The following is a 16360-nucleotide window of genomic DNA, read 5'->3' on the forward strand; positions in this document are numbered from 1 at the left end:
TAATAGCCCTGTCTACCTCCTTGTTCCACCACCATGTTACTCTGGGTCGGGAGGGGACCTTACACCACCCACAAATCTGGCCGGTGGCTTCCAACAGGTTGTCCCGCAGAAATCTCCAATTGTCTTCCACGTTGTATGATGCTATATCCCCTTCTATTTCGTTAAATGCTTCAAGTAACTTGTCTCTAAGTCTCTGTCCATTTGCAGGGTCTTTAAGCTTCCACACCCTTCACCTCCAAGCCGGTCTAATTCTGGGCACCCATTTTGCCTTGATCCCAAAGTCACTAACTACTAATCTATGTTGTGGTTCCAAATTAATTAATCTATTTTATTTTGATTGTAGATTTTAATTGATTCCAGTGAACTTTTATCTGATGAATGTTTGGAATCTGCTGTCATAGACATTACTGGTTTGCAGAATCAAGACAGTAGATTGCAGAGTATCAAATCCCTAATACTACGTCATTGCAAAAACCTTAATTCTTCTGTTGCTGAAAGACATCCTATTACATTAATTCTTGACAAGGTAATTGTTTTGTATAATTGGTCCATTAAAGTATTGATTGAATTTTTTAATGTAAATTCTTTCTGCAGATGAAGTTCTTATGTAAAATGCAATAACAAAACAAGGTTATCTAGCAAAGTAAAATAGTAGAATTTGGGGACTGTTTTAAGTTCTTTGCCACAAAAAATAACTCCATCATCATCATTTAATATCAATGTTCCATGCTTGCATGGGTCAGATGGAATTTGTTGATGCAGATTTTCTATGGCCAGATCCCCTTCCTTGTTGCCAATTCTCCTGTGTTTCCAAGTAAGGTAACATTTTCCCATGATCAGGCATAGTAGATTGGAAACAAAGGACACTGCTTGTATGACAGTGACACTCACAATTATCACATACTCACCCACGTGTGCGAAGGGATGTGACATGATAGTGAGTTAACGGTTTTGATTCTCAGGCTGACTATGCTTTGTGTTCTTGAGCAAAACACTTCATTTCATGTTGCTCCAGTTCACACAGCTGTAAATAGGTAACACCTACTCTCTTACTCCAAAGCCAACAAAAGGCTCTTTCTGCTGCCTTTCCCATCCTGCGCACAGCCACCTTTCGCTCCTTACCTCTCATTCCAATTGCTGTAAGCATCCGCCATGCTGACTGAGCAGGGAATATTTTGGACTAATGAGTATATGTTGATTAGTGTGTTAATGTATTGAGTAAAGCACTGGCATGGTTTGGGCTACCTGGTGTCATCCGCAGTTGGGGTATATTTCCGTTGAATCTACTTCATGAATTCTGCAGTGTTAGTTGAGATAATAATAATTGATTAAGTAACCAGAAGATGGATTTGGTATTAGTCTTTATTCGTTACAATGATTGTTTCAACCTATCCTGCTACTGTCCCTTATAAGTGGGACTCTGTACATCATGTGGTGTTGCATCCATTTTGCAGTCTGGGTTACATCAGGAACATCCATACATAAAGAGGTGTCTCACTAAAAATCCTTAACAAGACACCACTTTATGTATAGTTGTACCTGATGTAACCCAGACTGCAAAATGGATGCATCACCACATGATGTACAGAGTCCCACCCATAAGGAACAGTAGCAGGATAGGTTGAAACAATCATTGTACAAAATAAAGACTAATACCAAATCCATCTTCGGGTTACTTAATCAATTATTTTTTATATATATATATATATATATATACACACCCACAAACATGAATGACAGGTTTCTTTAAGTTTCTGTCGACCAAATCCACTCACAAGGCTTAGGTTGGTCTGAAGCTATAGTAGAAGACATTTGACCAAGGTGCTGCACAGTGGAACTAAATCCACAACTGTGTGGCTGAAAGTGAATTGCTTAATTACAGTCATTTTTTAGTCTATAACCATGCCTGCACCTAACTTACCAAAAAATTTATCAAATATCGTCAACTGAAGTTGAAGTAGGTTTTCTTTTTTTACTTCCCTTCATGATTTCTGGTTAGATTTAAAGGCATGAAAACACTGATAATATAAAAATACTGGCACTTTCAAACCAGTATTGACTATTTTGTGTAAATTTGTTATTGTTTTTGAGTTTTTGATTTTTCAATTAAGCTGTTTGCAGAGGTTTCACTATTCTTATTGTTTTGATTTTATTCATCCTTTGTAGGAAATTCAACATCTTCCATGGGAAAACATGCCCATTTTACGAAAGCAGGCTGTTACACGAATACCATCTTTATATTACCTTAAGATTCAAAAGAAATTTCTGCATAACCAAGGTTCTATCCTCACTGATGGTATTGATAGAACAAATGCCTACTATGTACTTAACCCTGATGCAAACTTGCAGCATACACAGGAAACTTTTAAAGATTGGTTTCAAAGGTAAGACGTCAATCTTTTTATGAAATTAATACTTAGTTCTGTGTTATCACAACTAATTCAATCATTTTGAACTAGATGGTTTAATGAAATAAAACATGCTGGTTTCAAAGTGTTCAAGAACCTTTTGTTCAGTTACATTCCATGTACCAGTTTAATGATGACAAAGTTACTTGTTTTACTAAATCTCATTGAATTCTATATTGTTTTTGAAATTAATTGAAATACAAGTAATGTACTTCATTAGAAATTGAGTCAGCAAAGGGTTAAGGGTCACAAGATGTTTGACTGCTGAATTAAAATGATTCATGGGGTTAGTATTTGACTAGCAGCTCATGCCTAAAAATTCTTTAATCAACAATTTCTTAAGTAAATATGTAAATTTTCAGAAACAATTCATCTCTGCTAAAAGTAAAATTTTCTGTAAAACTAAGTGGATGGAACAAAAATGATTACCATTTCTGCAGAATTACTAATATGTAAAAAAATAACTGTCTCTTATCAATATCCACTGGCATTTATTAATGAGAAGAGGATTTGCCTTAATGAAGTTACATTATTATGATTGTTGATTCTTTGCAAGATTTCTTCGTAAAAGAAATTAAACATAAGTGCAGATGTGGCTGTATGGTAAGAAGCTAGGTTCTAGGTTCAGTGGGCAAGTGTCTTCTTCTATAGCCTCAGGCTGACCAAAGCCTTGTGAGTAGATTTGTATCGTAGATAGAAACTGAAAGAAGCATGGTGCACATATCTGTGTCGGTGTGTTTATGTCAGTATAACTTAGCAGTTCAGCAACAGAGATCAATAGAATTAGTACCAGGCTTAAGAAAAAAGCACTGCGGTTGATTCATTTGACTAAAAATTCGTCCAGGCAGTGCTTTAGCATGGCCTTAGTCTAATGACTGAAACAAGTAAAAGCAAAAAAAGATACATTTGATAGGAATGTCGTTGAAACTTTAAACTGGATCATTTTCTGTCAGCTTTTATTGATATCAATCCGAACAAATATTTACACAAATCTGACATCATAACTCTAAGCTCACTAATGAACTTATATTTGTGAAAGTTCATAATTTTTCTGCCTCAGTTATTTTCACATTATCATTTACTCTTTGTCTGGTCCTAGCCAGTGGCTTCTGGCCATACTGGGGAAGTTGTCATCATTATTTGGTGCCTTCATCGTTGTTTTAATGTTCACTTTTCTATACTCACACAAGTAAATAGAATTCATTGAGGCAAATCTTCTAACTGGATGCATTCCTGTTGCCAACACTCACTCGGTTGCAAGCAAGGTAATATTTTCCCAAGGCTGGTCATGTTTTTATGGAAAATTGGAAATAAACACTGCTTATATGACAGTGGTGCTTATTTACAAATGTCACATGATGTCAAGACAAGGAGACAAGCATACGCTTACACATGTGCGCTTGCGTGTGTGCACACACACACATATACACATGTGTGTGGGTGTATATATTTATATATATGTGTGTGAGTGTTATCATCATCATCATCATTTAATGTCTGTTGTCCATGCTGACATGGGTTGGATGGTTTGACCAGGGCTGGTAAACTGGAAAGTTGCACCAGACTCCAGTCTGATTTGGCATGGTTTTCTATGGCTGGATGCCCTTCCTAACACCAACCACTCTGAGGGCCACCGGCATGGACCCATTTGCGTGACACCAGTATCTTCCACGACTGCAATTTTGCGCAGCTTGATGGGTCTTGGTCATTGCCTTCGTAAGGTCCAACACTTGAAAAGAATTGTGTATGTATATATTTATGTGTGTGTGTATGGCAGATTTCTATCTACAAATTCACTCAAAAGGTTATAGTAGAAGACACTTGCCCAAGGTACCTCACAGTGGAACAGAACCTGAAACTGTGTAGTTGGGAAGTGAACTTCTCAACCACAAAGCTATACCTACACCTTGTACTGCAATATGTATGGTGTAAGCTTCTATAATATCTACTCGTAATTTACACATTTGACAAGTGTGATGGTATGTTATTAAATTCTTGGCTAACCAGATTTGCAATCTAATTTAATTTCGTTGCCAAGCAGCTTGACTGCATCAGTAACATTAATGTTTTTGAAAGTGCATAAATATCATAACATTTGTCTATTCTGCCATTAAAGACATCTCAGGTTGCTTAGCTATAAAAGAAACCACTATCTAAGTTGTATATAACAAATTAAGTAAATATTTTTCTTACTGTCCATTTTTGATTGTCATTATTTCAGCATTCCTGACTGGGAAGGTGTTGTGGGGCAACCACCAACTGCCGATCAATTTATATCAGCCTTAACTCAAAAAGATGTCATGATGTAAGTAAAGTCAGTTTCACTATTTCATAAATTGCACATGTTCTGACTTAATGTTGATCTTTTAATATAAGTTAGGAAGTTTGTGACATAAGAAACTTATGATGATGTCTGTTGGTAGAAGCTGTAAACATCAGGGATAAAAGAGTGCTTTTGAGTCTCCCCCACAAATACCATGTATAGTATTTATCCCACTCAAGTTGCACAGATGCTGCCTTGTTATCATCATCATCATCATCATCATAAACATCCTCATCATCATTTAATGTCTGTTTTTCATACTGGCATGAGTGTTGGACAGTTTGATAGGATCTGGTGAGTTGCAGGACTGCATTGGACTCCATTGTTAGCTTTGGCATGATTTCTACAGCTGGATGCCCTTCCACATGCCCACCACTTTACAATGTGTACTGGAAAAGAAAAGGGAAAAGCCTTCTCAACTAAACGGGAGAAGTGTTTGAATGGGAGGGAAGTGGTTTTATTCCAGGTGTTGAGAGGTTAAAGTATGATAAAGGAACAAGCACAGGTGTCTTACTGTAAAGGAGATGCATAGCTACCCCACATTATATAAATGTGGAGGGAGCAGTTGGAAAGAAAATAAAGATGGTAGTGATGAGGTGCCATAGTAAACTCTTCTCTGCATTGTAAATACTGTGGACCAGTGATTGGCTCATTGGAAACATGTAGCCAACAGAACTTGTTTGTAAAATGCAATGAAAAAATAACTAACCAACTGGTTTAAATTATTGTACCTGTTTTTTATTGAAACCGTTTTGAAAACAATTTTTCATGTGATTTTATTGAAGCAAAACCCTTAGAAGAGCCCTACTTGAAATGCTTTTTCTCATGGCCTTCAAATTTATTCAGTTTTGTGAATTTTATTAACTGATTTTTGTCAGTGTCACTAGTTTCTTTGGATTTTTAAAACTAGAAGTTTACATTTCAAATAATTATTTCTAGGTACTCTTTTAATGTTCACTGCATTAAATATTTGAAGAAAACATTACCTTAAATAATGATAATAATGATCCTTTCTAGGCCTGAAATTTTGGGGAAGGGGAGGCTTGTCAATTACATTGATCCTAGTACTCAACTAGTACTTATTCAAACACTGAGATGATGAAAGGCAAAGTTGACCTTGGCAGAATTTGAACATAAAAATGGATGAAATGTGTAAATAATTTGTTTGGTATGTTAACAGTTCTGCCAACTCACTACCTTAATAATAATAATAATAATATCTATCTCTGAAGAGATAGCCCTGTGCTGAATAACAACATAGATGTGCTACACTGGGCTCCCCATTCAAAAACCAATCCAATCTAATAACATCGATGGAATGGGATAAAGGAACCTGTAGAAGACTTGAAGGAAGTGGTCTTTTAATGAAAATAATCACAAAAAAGAAATTTTACTGCCATACAAAGTACAGTTTCTCCTATGCACGATGTCTCAGTGAAACGTGTGAAGCACACATGCAAAATCATCACCAGAAAGTTTACAAATTATAAAATAAATGGAACATAAATTGAGTTATTACACATACATCTCAATGTTTACACAACTACGTGAAATTTACAGGACACACATTCACGCATAAGAGAACATGTGTCACAAACGAAGCAGAAACAAAAAACAAAACATTAAAAAAAATTTTTTTTATTTTTCGAACTAACACAGACTGAACAATTCAGAAGTTTAAAAACACCACAAAAGAAACTATGCCTGGAGATAAATCTATCAACAAAATAAAATACAGATCTTTTAGCCTTAAGAAGCTACGTTACAAGCAATGTTTACATGCAGAGAACTTGGAGATGGTGTTGTATTAAAAAATTAACCCTAAACAGACTGATCCGTCCCCTAATGTCAACGTCCAAGCTTGTCATGCCTCAATAACAAAGCAAAATACAAACTGGATTGGTCGTCAACCAAGGGCCACATACTCAAATGATGAGCCAGATTTGATACGGAAAATTAGCTACTGGTTCAAATCTTCTCGAAACACATGAGCTGGAAGTACCCCACAACCAGAATATTCCAACACATGGCCATCCATGCTAGTCATCAAATAACCAAAAGAAAAAGAATGGAAAATGGTCTAAGGGAGATAATAAAGAAGTTCTTATGGCCTTCTGCATTGCCATATATTTCCCTACAAATAAATCTAATACTGTACAAACTTACTTAAACTGGAGACAGAAACACCTTCAAGTAAACTTACCAATGTCAGAAGAAACATTATGAAAAAGAAATTACTAACTGAAGTTGAGATTGACTAAATTAAACAATCAGTAAGGGATAAAAGAACGAACCTGCAGCTAAAGAAGATACTACAGTGGAAATAATTATAGACCAGCCCAGGGCTGATGAAAATGCAATAATGACTGAAAGAGTTAATGTAACTGATAGGCAAAGTAAAATACTCTCTGGACCAACCATAAACACTAAGGCAGATGAAAATCAAATAGATGAAGAAAGTCACACAGAAATTGACCCAACAGAACTACATGATCTAAAAAATCAAATCATGATTGAATGGCTGAAAATTAAAGAAACCAGTATGAATGAATGCGACACTCTCCCAAAAATTTGCAATTCTAACCAAAACCTGAAAATAATTGGTAAAATCCACCTTGTACTTAAGGATATAATATCAGTTAATGATGTTAATATTACAGATCTTAACCACCTGCACTATGCATCCGCAAAAATCTCAATAATTCTATGTGGTGAAAAGATTAGAAAGCAACAACATTCCCACAAAAAAAGCCTTCTTGGCAAGTGTGTATTCAACACCAAGTTCAGCTACTTAGGTCTGACATAGAATGTTAAAAAAACCTTAAGTTTGACAAGACTATGAAACCAACAAAAACCCGAAAATTAAAGAAAAAATATAATATGAAAACCATATTTGACATTGATACCACTATAAAAACCATCAAGCAAAAGGTATGTGATAAAGCTGCCCACATAGCAAAGTATGAAAAGTGTGTTAGATTCTTCAAGGACAACAACATGTTCAAAAACAACTCCAAAAATTTTTACAGGATGATAGGGAAAATACCAGTTACAGTAAAGTCTGTCCCATCAAAAGAAGAAGTGCCGGAACTTTGGAATAAAATTTGGGCAGAAAGAAAAACAATGAAAAGGCCCCTTGGGTTGATAGAATGTCTACAGACTTAGACTCCTTAGAAGAGCAAAAGTGGGAGGGTATCAAGGTAGAGGATGTAAGATTTGCTCTCAGGAAGTCAAGCAAATGGAAGTCTCCAGGAAAGGATAAAATTCCTAACTTCTGGTTGAATGTTTTCCCAGAGAGTCATGAACTGCTAACAAAACTTTACAACAATGTTTTGCAACAATCTAGTATGATTCCCTCTTGGCTAGTTAATGGTGTTACATTCCTACTTCCAAAAAATGAAGAAACAAATGAACCAAAATATTATAGACCCATAACCTGCTTAACAACAATGTATAAAATGCTAACATCTGTCTTGACTGAATACACCTATAGTTTTTTAATAGAAAGTGGCATATTCCCTAATGAGCAAAAAGGATGTAAACGTGGGTCCTATGGTTGTAAAGATCAGCTATTCATCAACAAGATGATCTTGGAAGATTGTCACAATCGACACAAAAACTTGTCGATAGCCTAGATAGACTATAAAAAAGCTTATGATAGTCTACCACATAGCTGGAGTAAGAAATGTCTGAAAATGTATAAAATAGCACCTACTCTGAGAAACTTTTTGTCTGTAAATATGAGATCATGGAGAACCATACTGACTTTGAACAGTGACAATGAATCTCTCAATGCTGGAGATGTAAGAATTTCATGTGACATTTTTCAGGGTGACTCTCTATCACCACTCCTCTTTTGTCTAGCCTTAATACCTCTCTTGAAATTGCTCAATGATGTGCAGTACGGTTATAAAATGTTTAATAAAAATATAAATCATCTCTTTTACATGGATGATTTAAAGCTCTTTTCAAAAAATGACCAACAACTACAGGGCTTACTAGCGATTGTTAAACAATTCAGTGATGACATCAGGATGCAATTTGACCTCGATAAATGTGCAAAAGCTACCTTTATCAAAGGAAAAATGACAGAAACATCTAACGTTAACCTTGATCAGCAGAATGTTATAAAGGAGTTAGAACCAGCAGAGAGCTACAAATACCTAGGGGTTTTTAAAGGGAACGGAATCAAACATTCAGGGATGAGGGAAAGGATCAGAAGAGAATGTTATCGCAGGGTAAGGGCAATACTCAAGACAGAACTGAATGCAAGAAACAGGATCGAAGTGATCAATACTTAAGCCATACCAATTGTGGCTTACAGTTTCAATATCATTAACTGGTCAGTTACTGAAATATGTAATCTTGACAGAAAAATAAGAAAATTGACAATGCATAGAATGCACCACCCTAAGGAAGATATAGTATGACTTTATCTGCCAAGAAAAGAGGGAAGTTATGGACCTTTACGACTGGAATTAACAATGAAGATTGCCACAATTGGCCTGAAAATCTCTATGGACTGGATGTTAAAACTTGTCTCAAAACATGAAAACAAGAAAGCATCATACTCAGTAACAAAACAGTCAGAGGAATATCTAAATGAATTCCAAATACAACAAATTGCAGAATTAGACTTACTAGAAACAAGCACAGAAAAAGCTAAGCGGATAAAAACCTGTGCTAAAACTGCTGCCTTAGATATTCTTACTGATAAATGGCAAGGAAAACCTCTCAATAGTAAATACGCAAAGAGAGCTAATAATGCCGATGTTGACAAAGCCCTTACCCATCAATGGTTAATGGCTTCTGACTTAAAATTAGAAACAGAAGGGTTTATCATAGTAGCCAAAAATCAATGCTTACCTACAAGAAACTACCAGGCCAACATATTGAAGAATGACAGCTGCCCAACATGCTGTTTATGACAGCAACAAAATCAAACCATTGATCATGTTGTCTCCATGTGCAGTCTTCTTGCGCTTATAGTGCATATCAACAGGCATGATAGAACAGCACAATATATTCACTGGGTAATTTGCAAAAACCTGGACCTGCCCCATGATAAAAACTGGTGGGAACACAAACCACCTCCAGTGCTTGAAAATGGTCACATCTCACTCCTTGGGAACTTCACCATTCAAACTGACTGAAAGATAGATGCAAATAGGCCAGACATTATATTGAAAGACTTCAGACAAAAATCATGCCTCCTTGTTGATATAACTGTCCCAATCGATATTAATGTATCTGTCAAGAGCTACCAAAAACTGAGCAAGTATAACGATCTTGAAATAGAAATTGGCAAAATGTGGAACCTGAAGACTAAAACAATACCCGTTGTCATAGGTGCCCTAGGAATGATAGCAAAAGGGGCTGATTGCTTCCTAGCTCAGACACCAAGAAACACCAAAATGGTAGAAATTCAAAAGATAGTGCTCATGGGAACTGCCCATATCCTTTGTAAAATACTGTCTATGTAATCTCAAATTTTAAAACAAACTCATAATTTTCTTGTGTTTTCTTAAACATTCTCTAGAACAATACTATGTACAAAACCAAATATATGACACCCTAGGTATAACACCAACATGAACGTCTAACTTGTTGTCTCTTGAGGTCTCTGGGTGAGACTTGGAGCCAACCTGTACAAATACAAAGCAAAAGTCAAATATATAATAATAATAATGTAATGTATGTGTGTGTCTGTCATAATCTCTAATATTTCTCTTTTCCAGATATTGTGGTCATGGCAGTGGCAGTAAATACTTACACGGCGATCACTTACAAAACTTAAACTGTCATGCTGCTGCTATATTAATGGGATGCAGCAGTGGCCATATGGAAGCAAAAGGTGTCCTTGATGAATGTGGAATGATTACAAACTACTATTTGGCATTTTGGTAAATATTACATTGTTCCTTTCTTCATTATCTATTACGATTGTAATTTCTCTTTTGTCTGTGTTGGTTTATTTTTTTCATTTTATTCTTCCTAACTCCTTTCAACTGTGAAGAATATTATAATCAAATTGGGTCATAAAATTCCTAATGAAAACTCTGCCATCTCTAGAGCTGCAGTCCCCAAGCATTTTTGTGCTATGGGCTGGTTTGATGCAAGACAATTTTTCCCTGGACTGGGGGATCACGTGTATAACAAAGCACAATAAGGTGCTTAATATATAAGTTAATTATTACAAATATGATACGTATATATTACAGATATAATACAGAGGCACCCTGCAGACTGTGATAGTCAATAAAATACAAATACAATATAAAAGTTTATTCATTCTGTGCAGCCCAGTACCAAATGATCCACAGCTCAGTACTGGTCCATGGTCTATTTTAAAGTAAGTTAGGTTGGTGGAGTTCATTACACCCCAAGCTGTATTTTAAACCACACTCTGCAAGCTAATAAAACTAGGGAATTGCTATGTGGTTGCTTGACCTGCTAAAGATAGCTGCCAAATCCCAGTCAAATTTCATCCCCTAGCATCTTAAAAATCATATGGATATACTCTGTAATGTCCTAGATACACTAAAGAAAATGATATGGTTATGAAGGCTGGAATGCCATTGATCATAGGACTTCTCTATCTGGGTCGACCTGGGGCTAAGCAGCAATAATAACAGTGTTTATTTTGCTTTCAGTAGTCAGTCTTTCTCATTACAGCTAGGTGGATGGAGCTTATGGATTTTTAATATCTTAGCTGTAAACATATAGTATTCACCCATCATTCAGCTAGTCACCATTTGCCCAATTAGACTCACTCTTTTCAAACAGTTACAAACTGTTGTAATTTTAAAAGAACTTGTCAATACACCAGAGAATTCTTCAGTCATTGGTTTTAAAGTCCAGATGATAATTTAAGATTAGTCAACGAAGCCAACTTCCAATTAAATATTTACTACTATTATTACTTTGAACCTCTTAACCACGATTGTTCTTAAGTCTACTCTGACCTGGAGTAGTAGTGCCTGTCAGGGTCCCATCTATTGGTTAATTAGCATATTAGGGTTTGCCTACTTATGCAGGTGAAGATTGGATCTAGTGGACTCTCCAGAAGAAACCTTCATGGTTCAGTAGAGAGAGAGGTCGCAGATGAGAGAGTGAGGTTGACAGTGCACAACTCTTCTTCACTTTAACCCTTTAGCATTTAGACTAACCATATCCGGCACAAATATTCTACCTGTTTTATACTCAAACCAGCTAGATCTGACCTCTCACACCTGCTCTACAATGTTATTCTAAAAATATACAATCACATCATCAAGGTTTTGAAGCTGTCAGATAATGCATGATTAACTCATATCAATGTGAATGAATAAGCATTACATTTGACAGAATAATCTGAATGCTAAAAGGTTAAACAGAGTCACTGCAAAAGTCATCAGTCATTCTTAACGATAACTAGATGGTCCTCATCACTTGGATGGATGAACATGTGTATAGTATTATAAACTTAGATATGTTTCGACCAAAGATTGTCCCAGGCCATGTCTAACTTAATAGCACCACATGATTATATTAGTCATGGAAATCCTCTTAGCCCCTTGTGGAGCATAGGGCCGGTTTCCCGGTTTCCATGGCATATGCGTTTCCCACTATCTGGATGGGACGCCAGTCCATCGCAGCTTTTTACTCAAGAAACAGGAAGAAAGAACAAGAGAAAGTTGGGTCGAAAGAGTACAACAGGGTCGCCACTACCCCCTGCCAGAGCCTCGTGGAGCTTTAGGTGTTTTCACTCAATAAACACACACAACGCCCAGTCTGGGAATCGAAACCGCGATCCTCTGACCACGAGTCCACTACCCTAACCACTGGGCCATTGCACCTCCATATTAGTCATACTGAAGTTAAAAGAAAATATTTTGAACAACTGTTGTGTGTGTATGTATGTGACTTAATGAGATAGATTTACACTAGCTTTATCTTGTATGTGCATTGGTAGAAAATATGTGTGTGTGTGTATATATATCATCATCATCATCATTTAACATCCACTTTCCATGGGATAGACAGTTTGAATGAAAACTGGTAAACTGGGGAGCTGCACCAGGTTTCAATCTGATTTGGCAAGATTTCTACAGCTGGATGCCCTTCCTAACGCCAACCACTCCGAGTGTGTAGTAGGTGCTCTTTACATATCACTGGCATGGGTGCCATTGACGTGACACTGGCATCGGCCATGACTACAGTCTCACTTGGCTTGACAGGTCTACACAAGCATGGTATTACCAAAGGTCTTGGTCACCTGTCACTGCCTCCATGATGCCAAACATTTGAAAGGTGCTTTTTATGTGCCACTGGCACAGGTGCCAGTCAGATGGCACTGGCATCAGCCACAAGTACGATTTCACTTGGCTTGACAGGTCATCTCAAGCACAGCATATCATCCAATGTTTGAAGGGTGCTTTTTATGTGCCAAATTACCCAATGCTGGTATTGGCTACAACTATGATCTCACTTGGCTTGACTGATCTTCTCAAGCACGGCATATTGCCAAAACACTCGATCACTTGTCATTGTCTCCGTGGGGCCCAACATTTGAAGATCATGCTTCACCATCTTGTCCCATGTCTTCGTGGGTTTACCTCTTCCATAGGTTGCCTCCACCATTAGAGTGCGCCACTTCTTAACACAGCTGTGCTCGTCCCTATGCATCACATGACCATACCAATGTAGTCGTCTCTCTTGCACACCACATCTTATGATATAAACTACACTTTAGTGTGAATGGTGTTATTTTTTAAGTGAATTTGCATGTGCGTGCATCTGCATGTTTTATTTATTTATCATAACTGATTTCTTGAATTGATTTGTATTTTCAGCCCCATGATTGTAGCAAACCTTTGGGATGTCACTGATAAAGATATTGACCGCTTTCTACAGGCAATGCTGAAGAGTTGGATCTCTGTTGGGAATCGCAATGAGAAAAAGGACTGTGTAACGTTGACAAAAGCAGTAATGAAAGCCAGAGACGCCTGCAGACTTACCTACCTCATCGGTTGTGCTCCAGTGGTTTATGGGTTGCCTTTATGAAAACATATTTTACAGATTAGCATTAATTGTTAGCAAAGCCAAATGTTGTAACATAAATCAGGGATTTCTTTTATAAGCATCTTAAATTTATTTCTTGGGTTTTCTAGAAAAAAAAATTCCCAAGTCAAGCATATAATATGTAATTTTTATTGAAAGATAGATATGAATTGATTTTGAAAAAGAAGACATCTTAAAACTGCATATAAGCTTCCCTTCATTAAATTAAGAATAATGACAGTTAATTAAGTGTCTGAGAGCATCATTCTTATTTAATCAAAATTAAAAGAATCTCAACAGATTTTTTAACAGGAATTTTCACATCTCTGCCCTACTATGGAATAGTTTCAGTATTATTATTTTAGTATTTGTAATATCATTTTGTAATAATCTAGGAAGTTTAGAGTGAAAATTTTATATATTAGAATCTTTTCTTTCTTGTAAAACAAAAACAAAAAACAAATAGTGAAATAATATCTTTGGATCTTTCGTATTTTGTGATGATATAAGTATTGAAATTTATTATCTTTTTTCAACAAATCAAAATTATAAATTTTTTTTTTTTCATTATTTTAGATATGCATTAGAATTTCAGGCATTTTAAAATTAGAACCAGTTATTTCAAGATTAAAAACAGCAAGTTACTATGGTATTTGTAATTGTGAGTGAACAGATTTTAGTTCAAAATGAGAACTTGCCACTTCAAAGTGAGATTAATGATTTCAAATGAGTCTTTATCACATCAAAGTGAGAATGGTGATTTCAAAGTGAGCATAACACATACAGAGTTATTAAATAGAAATATATCAAAATATTATTTGTAATATCAGCAATATAAACTTGCCTGGTTGACTATAAGTTTAAATCTGCCTAGCAATGAGGCAAAAAACTCATATGATGGTAATACCTTCAAGTTTTCTTGAGGGGTGAGAACAATAACAACATCCAATGCTAATTTTCTAAGAATATTGCTTCAGTGGATGGCTTTTGTAACATTTATAGGATTGTTCAATATTTCTTCATGCCTGGGAGAAAAAGTACTGTTATTAGTGCATATTTTACACATGAGAAACATTCCTCTGTTGGATTAAGCACAGGTCAATACACCAGCAGACATTTCTTACAAATATATTGAACATAAATGTTGAACCCATGGTAGAACAGTTGTATTATTGGAAATATATTCCTGACCTTGAAAATGTTCAGCCACATGGTGAAGAAAGTTTTCATACTTAGCCATTTGTGAGCTTGAAATTCTGTGAATACCAGTCTCTCTTTACTTGACATGACAGCAATTATATTGATATTTTTGTCTCCTTGTCCAGAGATAGTTCTGTGGGCTGGGCCCTTAAGATCAGTGGTGGTAGTGTGAAGGTTAAAGCTACATCATTCAGCTACAAAAATAAGTGATTTATTAAGAAGGAAAAACACTTGACAAATTCATGTCTGTCAATGATAAATAACATTATGTTGAATTCTGTTGCCAAGTACTTGAACTAGCTTTTTCTTACCTGTAAGCCTTCTATGGTTTTTCCCATTCAACCAGTGATTTATGACGCAAATCTCATCTCATGTCTTTATTTTCAGCAGATGATCAATGATTTATTTTTTATTGCCTCATCATCCACCTTAATTTTGCATCTACTGCTTTTGGGTAGCACCTCTTGTTTTTAGTCTTTATTTAGTCTAAAATTGTTCTGTTAGCAGTCTTTAAATTAATGTCTATAAATTGAGCAAGGTCCTTGAGGTTTAACCCTCAATAATAACAATCTATTAAGTTGACTGTGAGCAGTACTGTATGCTGGTGTTCCCTTTGTTTCATATTCCCTTGGTGGCTCTTCTTGAGACATTGAAAAAAACAAAAACGAAACAGAAAACAACTTTAGAATATAAGTAGTTTGTGTAAATCTGAGTTCTTCTTGTACTCACATAGGATTATAAATACTGCTTTATTAAGAAATTCAGATACTTTTTTGATAATGTAACTGAGGGAATTGGTAAGATGCCTCTATTACAATATCATTATCATCATTCTAATGTCTGTTAAAATGGTGATGATGTTGATAATATTGTGTATGTGTAAAAAGTATGTATCTTCATATATCTGTTGAAGATTAAATACCTCACAATTGAGCAAGTGTTTCAGTACATTGGTATTTTTTTCTGAAACTTGTACAGTTAGTTGTAAGGTATTTAATCTTCAATATATAAATATATACTCTACATTATTATGCATTCAGTCTTATTTTGTTTTTAATTATAGTCTTCTTGAAATTCTTTGGTGGACTGTAAATAAATTATTTTTGTACATATGTAAATAAATTTTGCTAATACAAATTAAACCCTTTTTACTTCTTTATTAATTTTCTTTTTGTTAATGATGGCTTAAGAAGCTTGTTTCCCAACCATATGGCTTCAGGTTCAGTCCCACTGCTTGGCATCTTGGAAAGGTGCCCTGAGACTGACAAAAGCCTTGTGAGTAGACCCGGTTGTATAAAGACTGAAAGAAGGCCGTGTGTGTCTCCTTGTCTTAATGTTGTGTGATAGTTGTAAATGAGTGATACCATCATATTAGAGGTGTTATGCA

The 16360-nt window shown here is 35.7% G+C and overlaps 1 protein-coding gene across 1 annotated transcript in view; it reads left to right on the top strand.

Annotated features, from left to right (window-relative positions):
* The window catches only part of LOC106869135 (uncharacterized), a 70862-nt gene extending 54783 nt beyond the window's left edge, over window positions 1–16079 (top strand). The window contains exons 20-24 of the mRNA XM_014914710.2: window positions 344–526; window positions 2167–2384; window positions 4630–4713; window positions 10470–10634; window positions 13566–16079. Coding sequence (XP_014770196.1) covers window positions 344–526; window positions 2167–2384; window positions 4630–4713; window positions 10470–10634; window positions 13566–13776 — 861 coding nt within the window. The 3' untranslated portion in view covers window positions 13777–16079. The remainder of the gene's footprint in view (window positions 1–343; window positions 527–2166; window positions 2385–4629; window positions 4714–10469; window positions 10635–13565) is intronic.
* Window positions 16080–16360: the final 281 nt, after the last annotated feature.

Source organism: Octopus bimaculoides, chromosome 3, assembly GCF_001194135.2.
Source record: "Octopus bimaculoides isolate UCB-OBI-ISO-001 chromosome 3, ASM119413v2, whole genome shotgun sequence".
Classification (NCBI taxonomy): domain Eukaryota; kingdom Metazoa; phylum Mollusca; class Cephalopoda; order Octopoda; family Octopodidae; genus Octopus; species Octopus bimaculoides.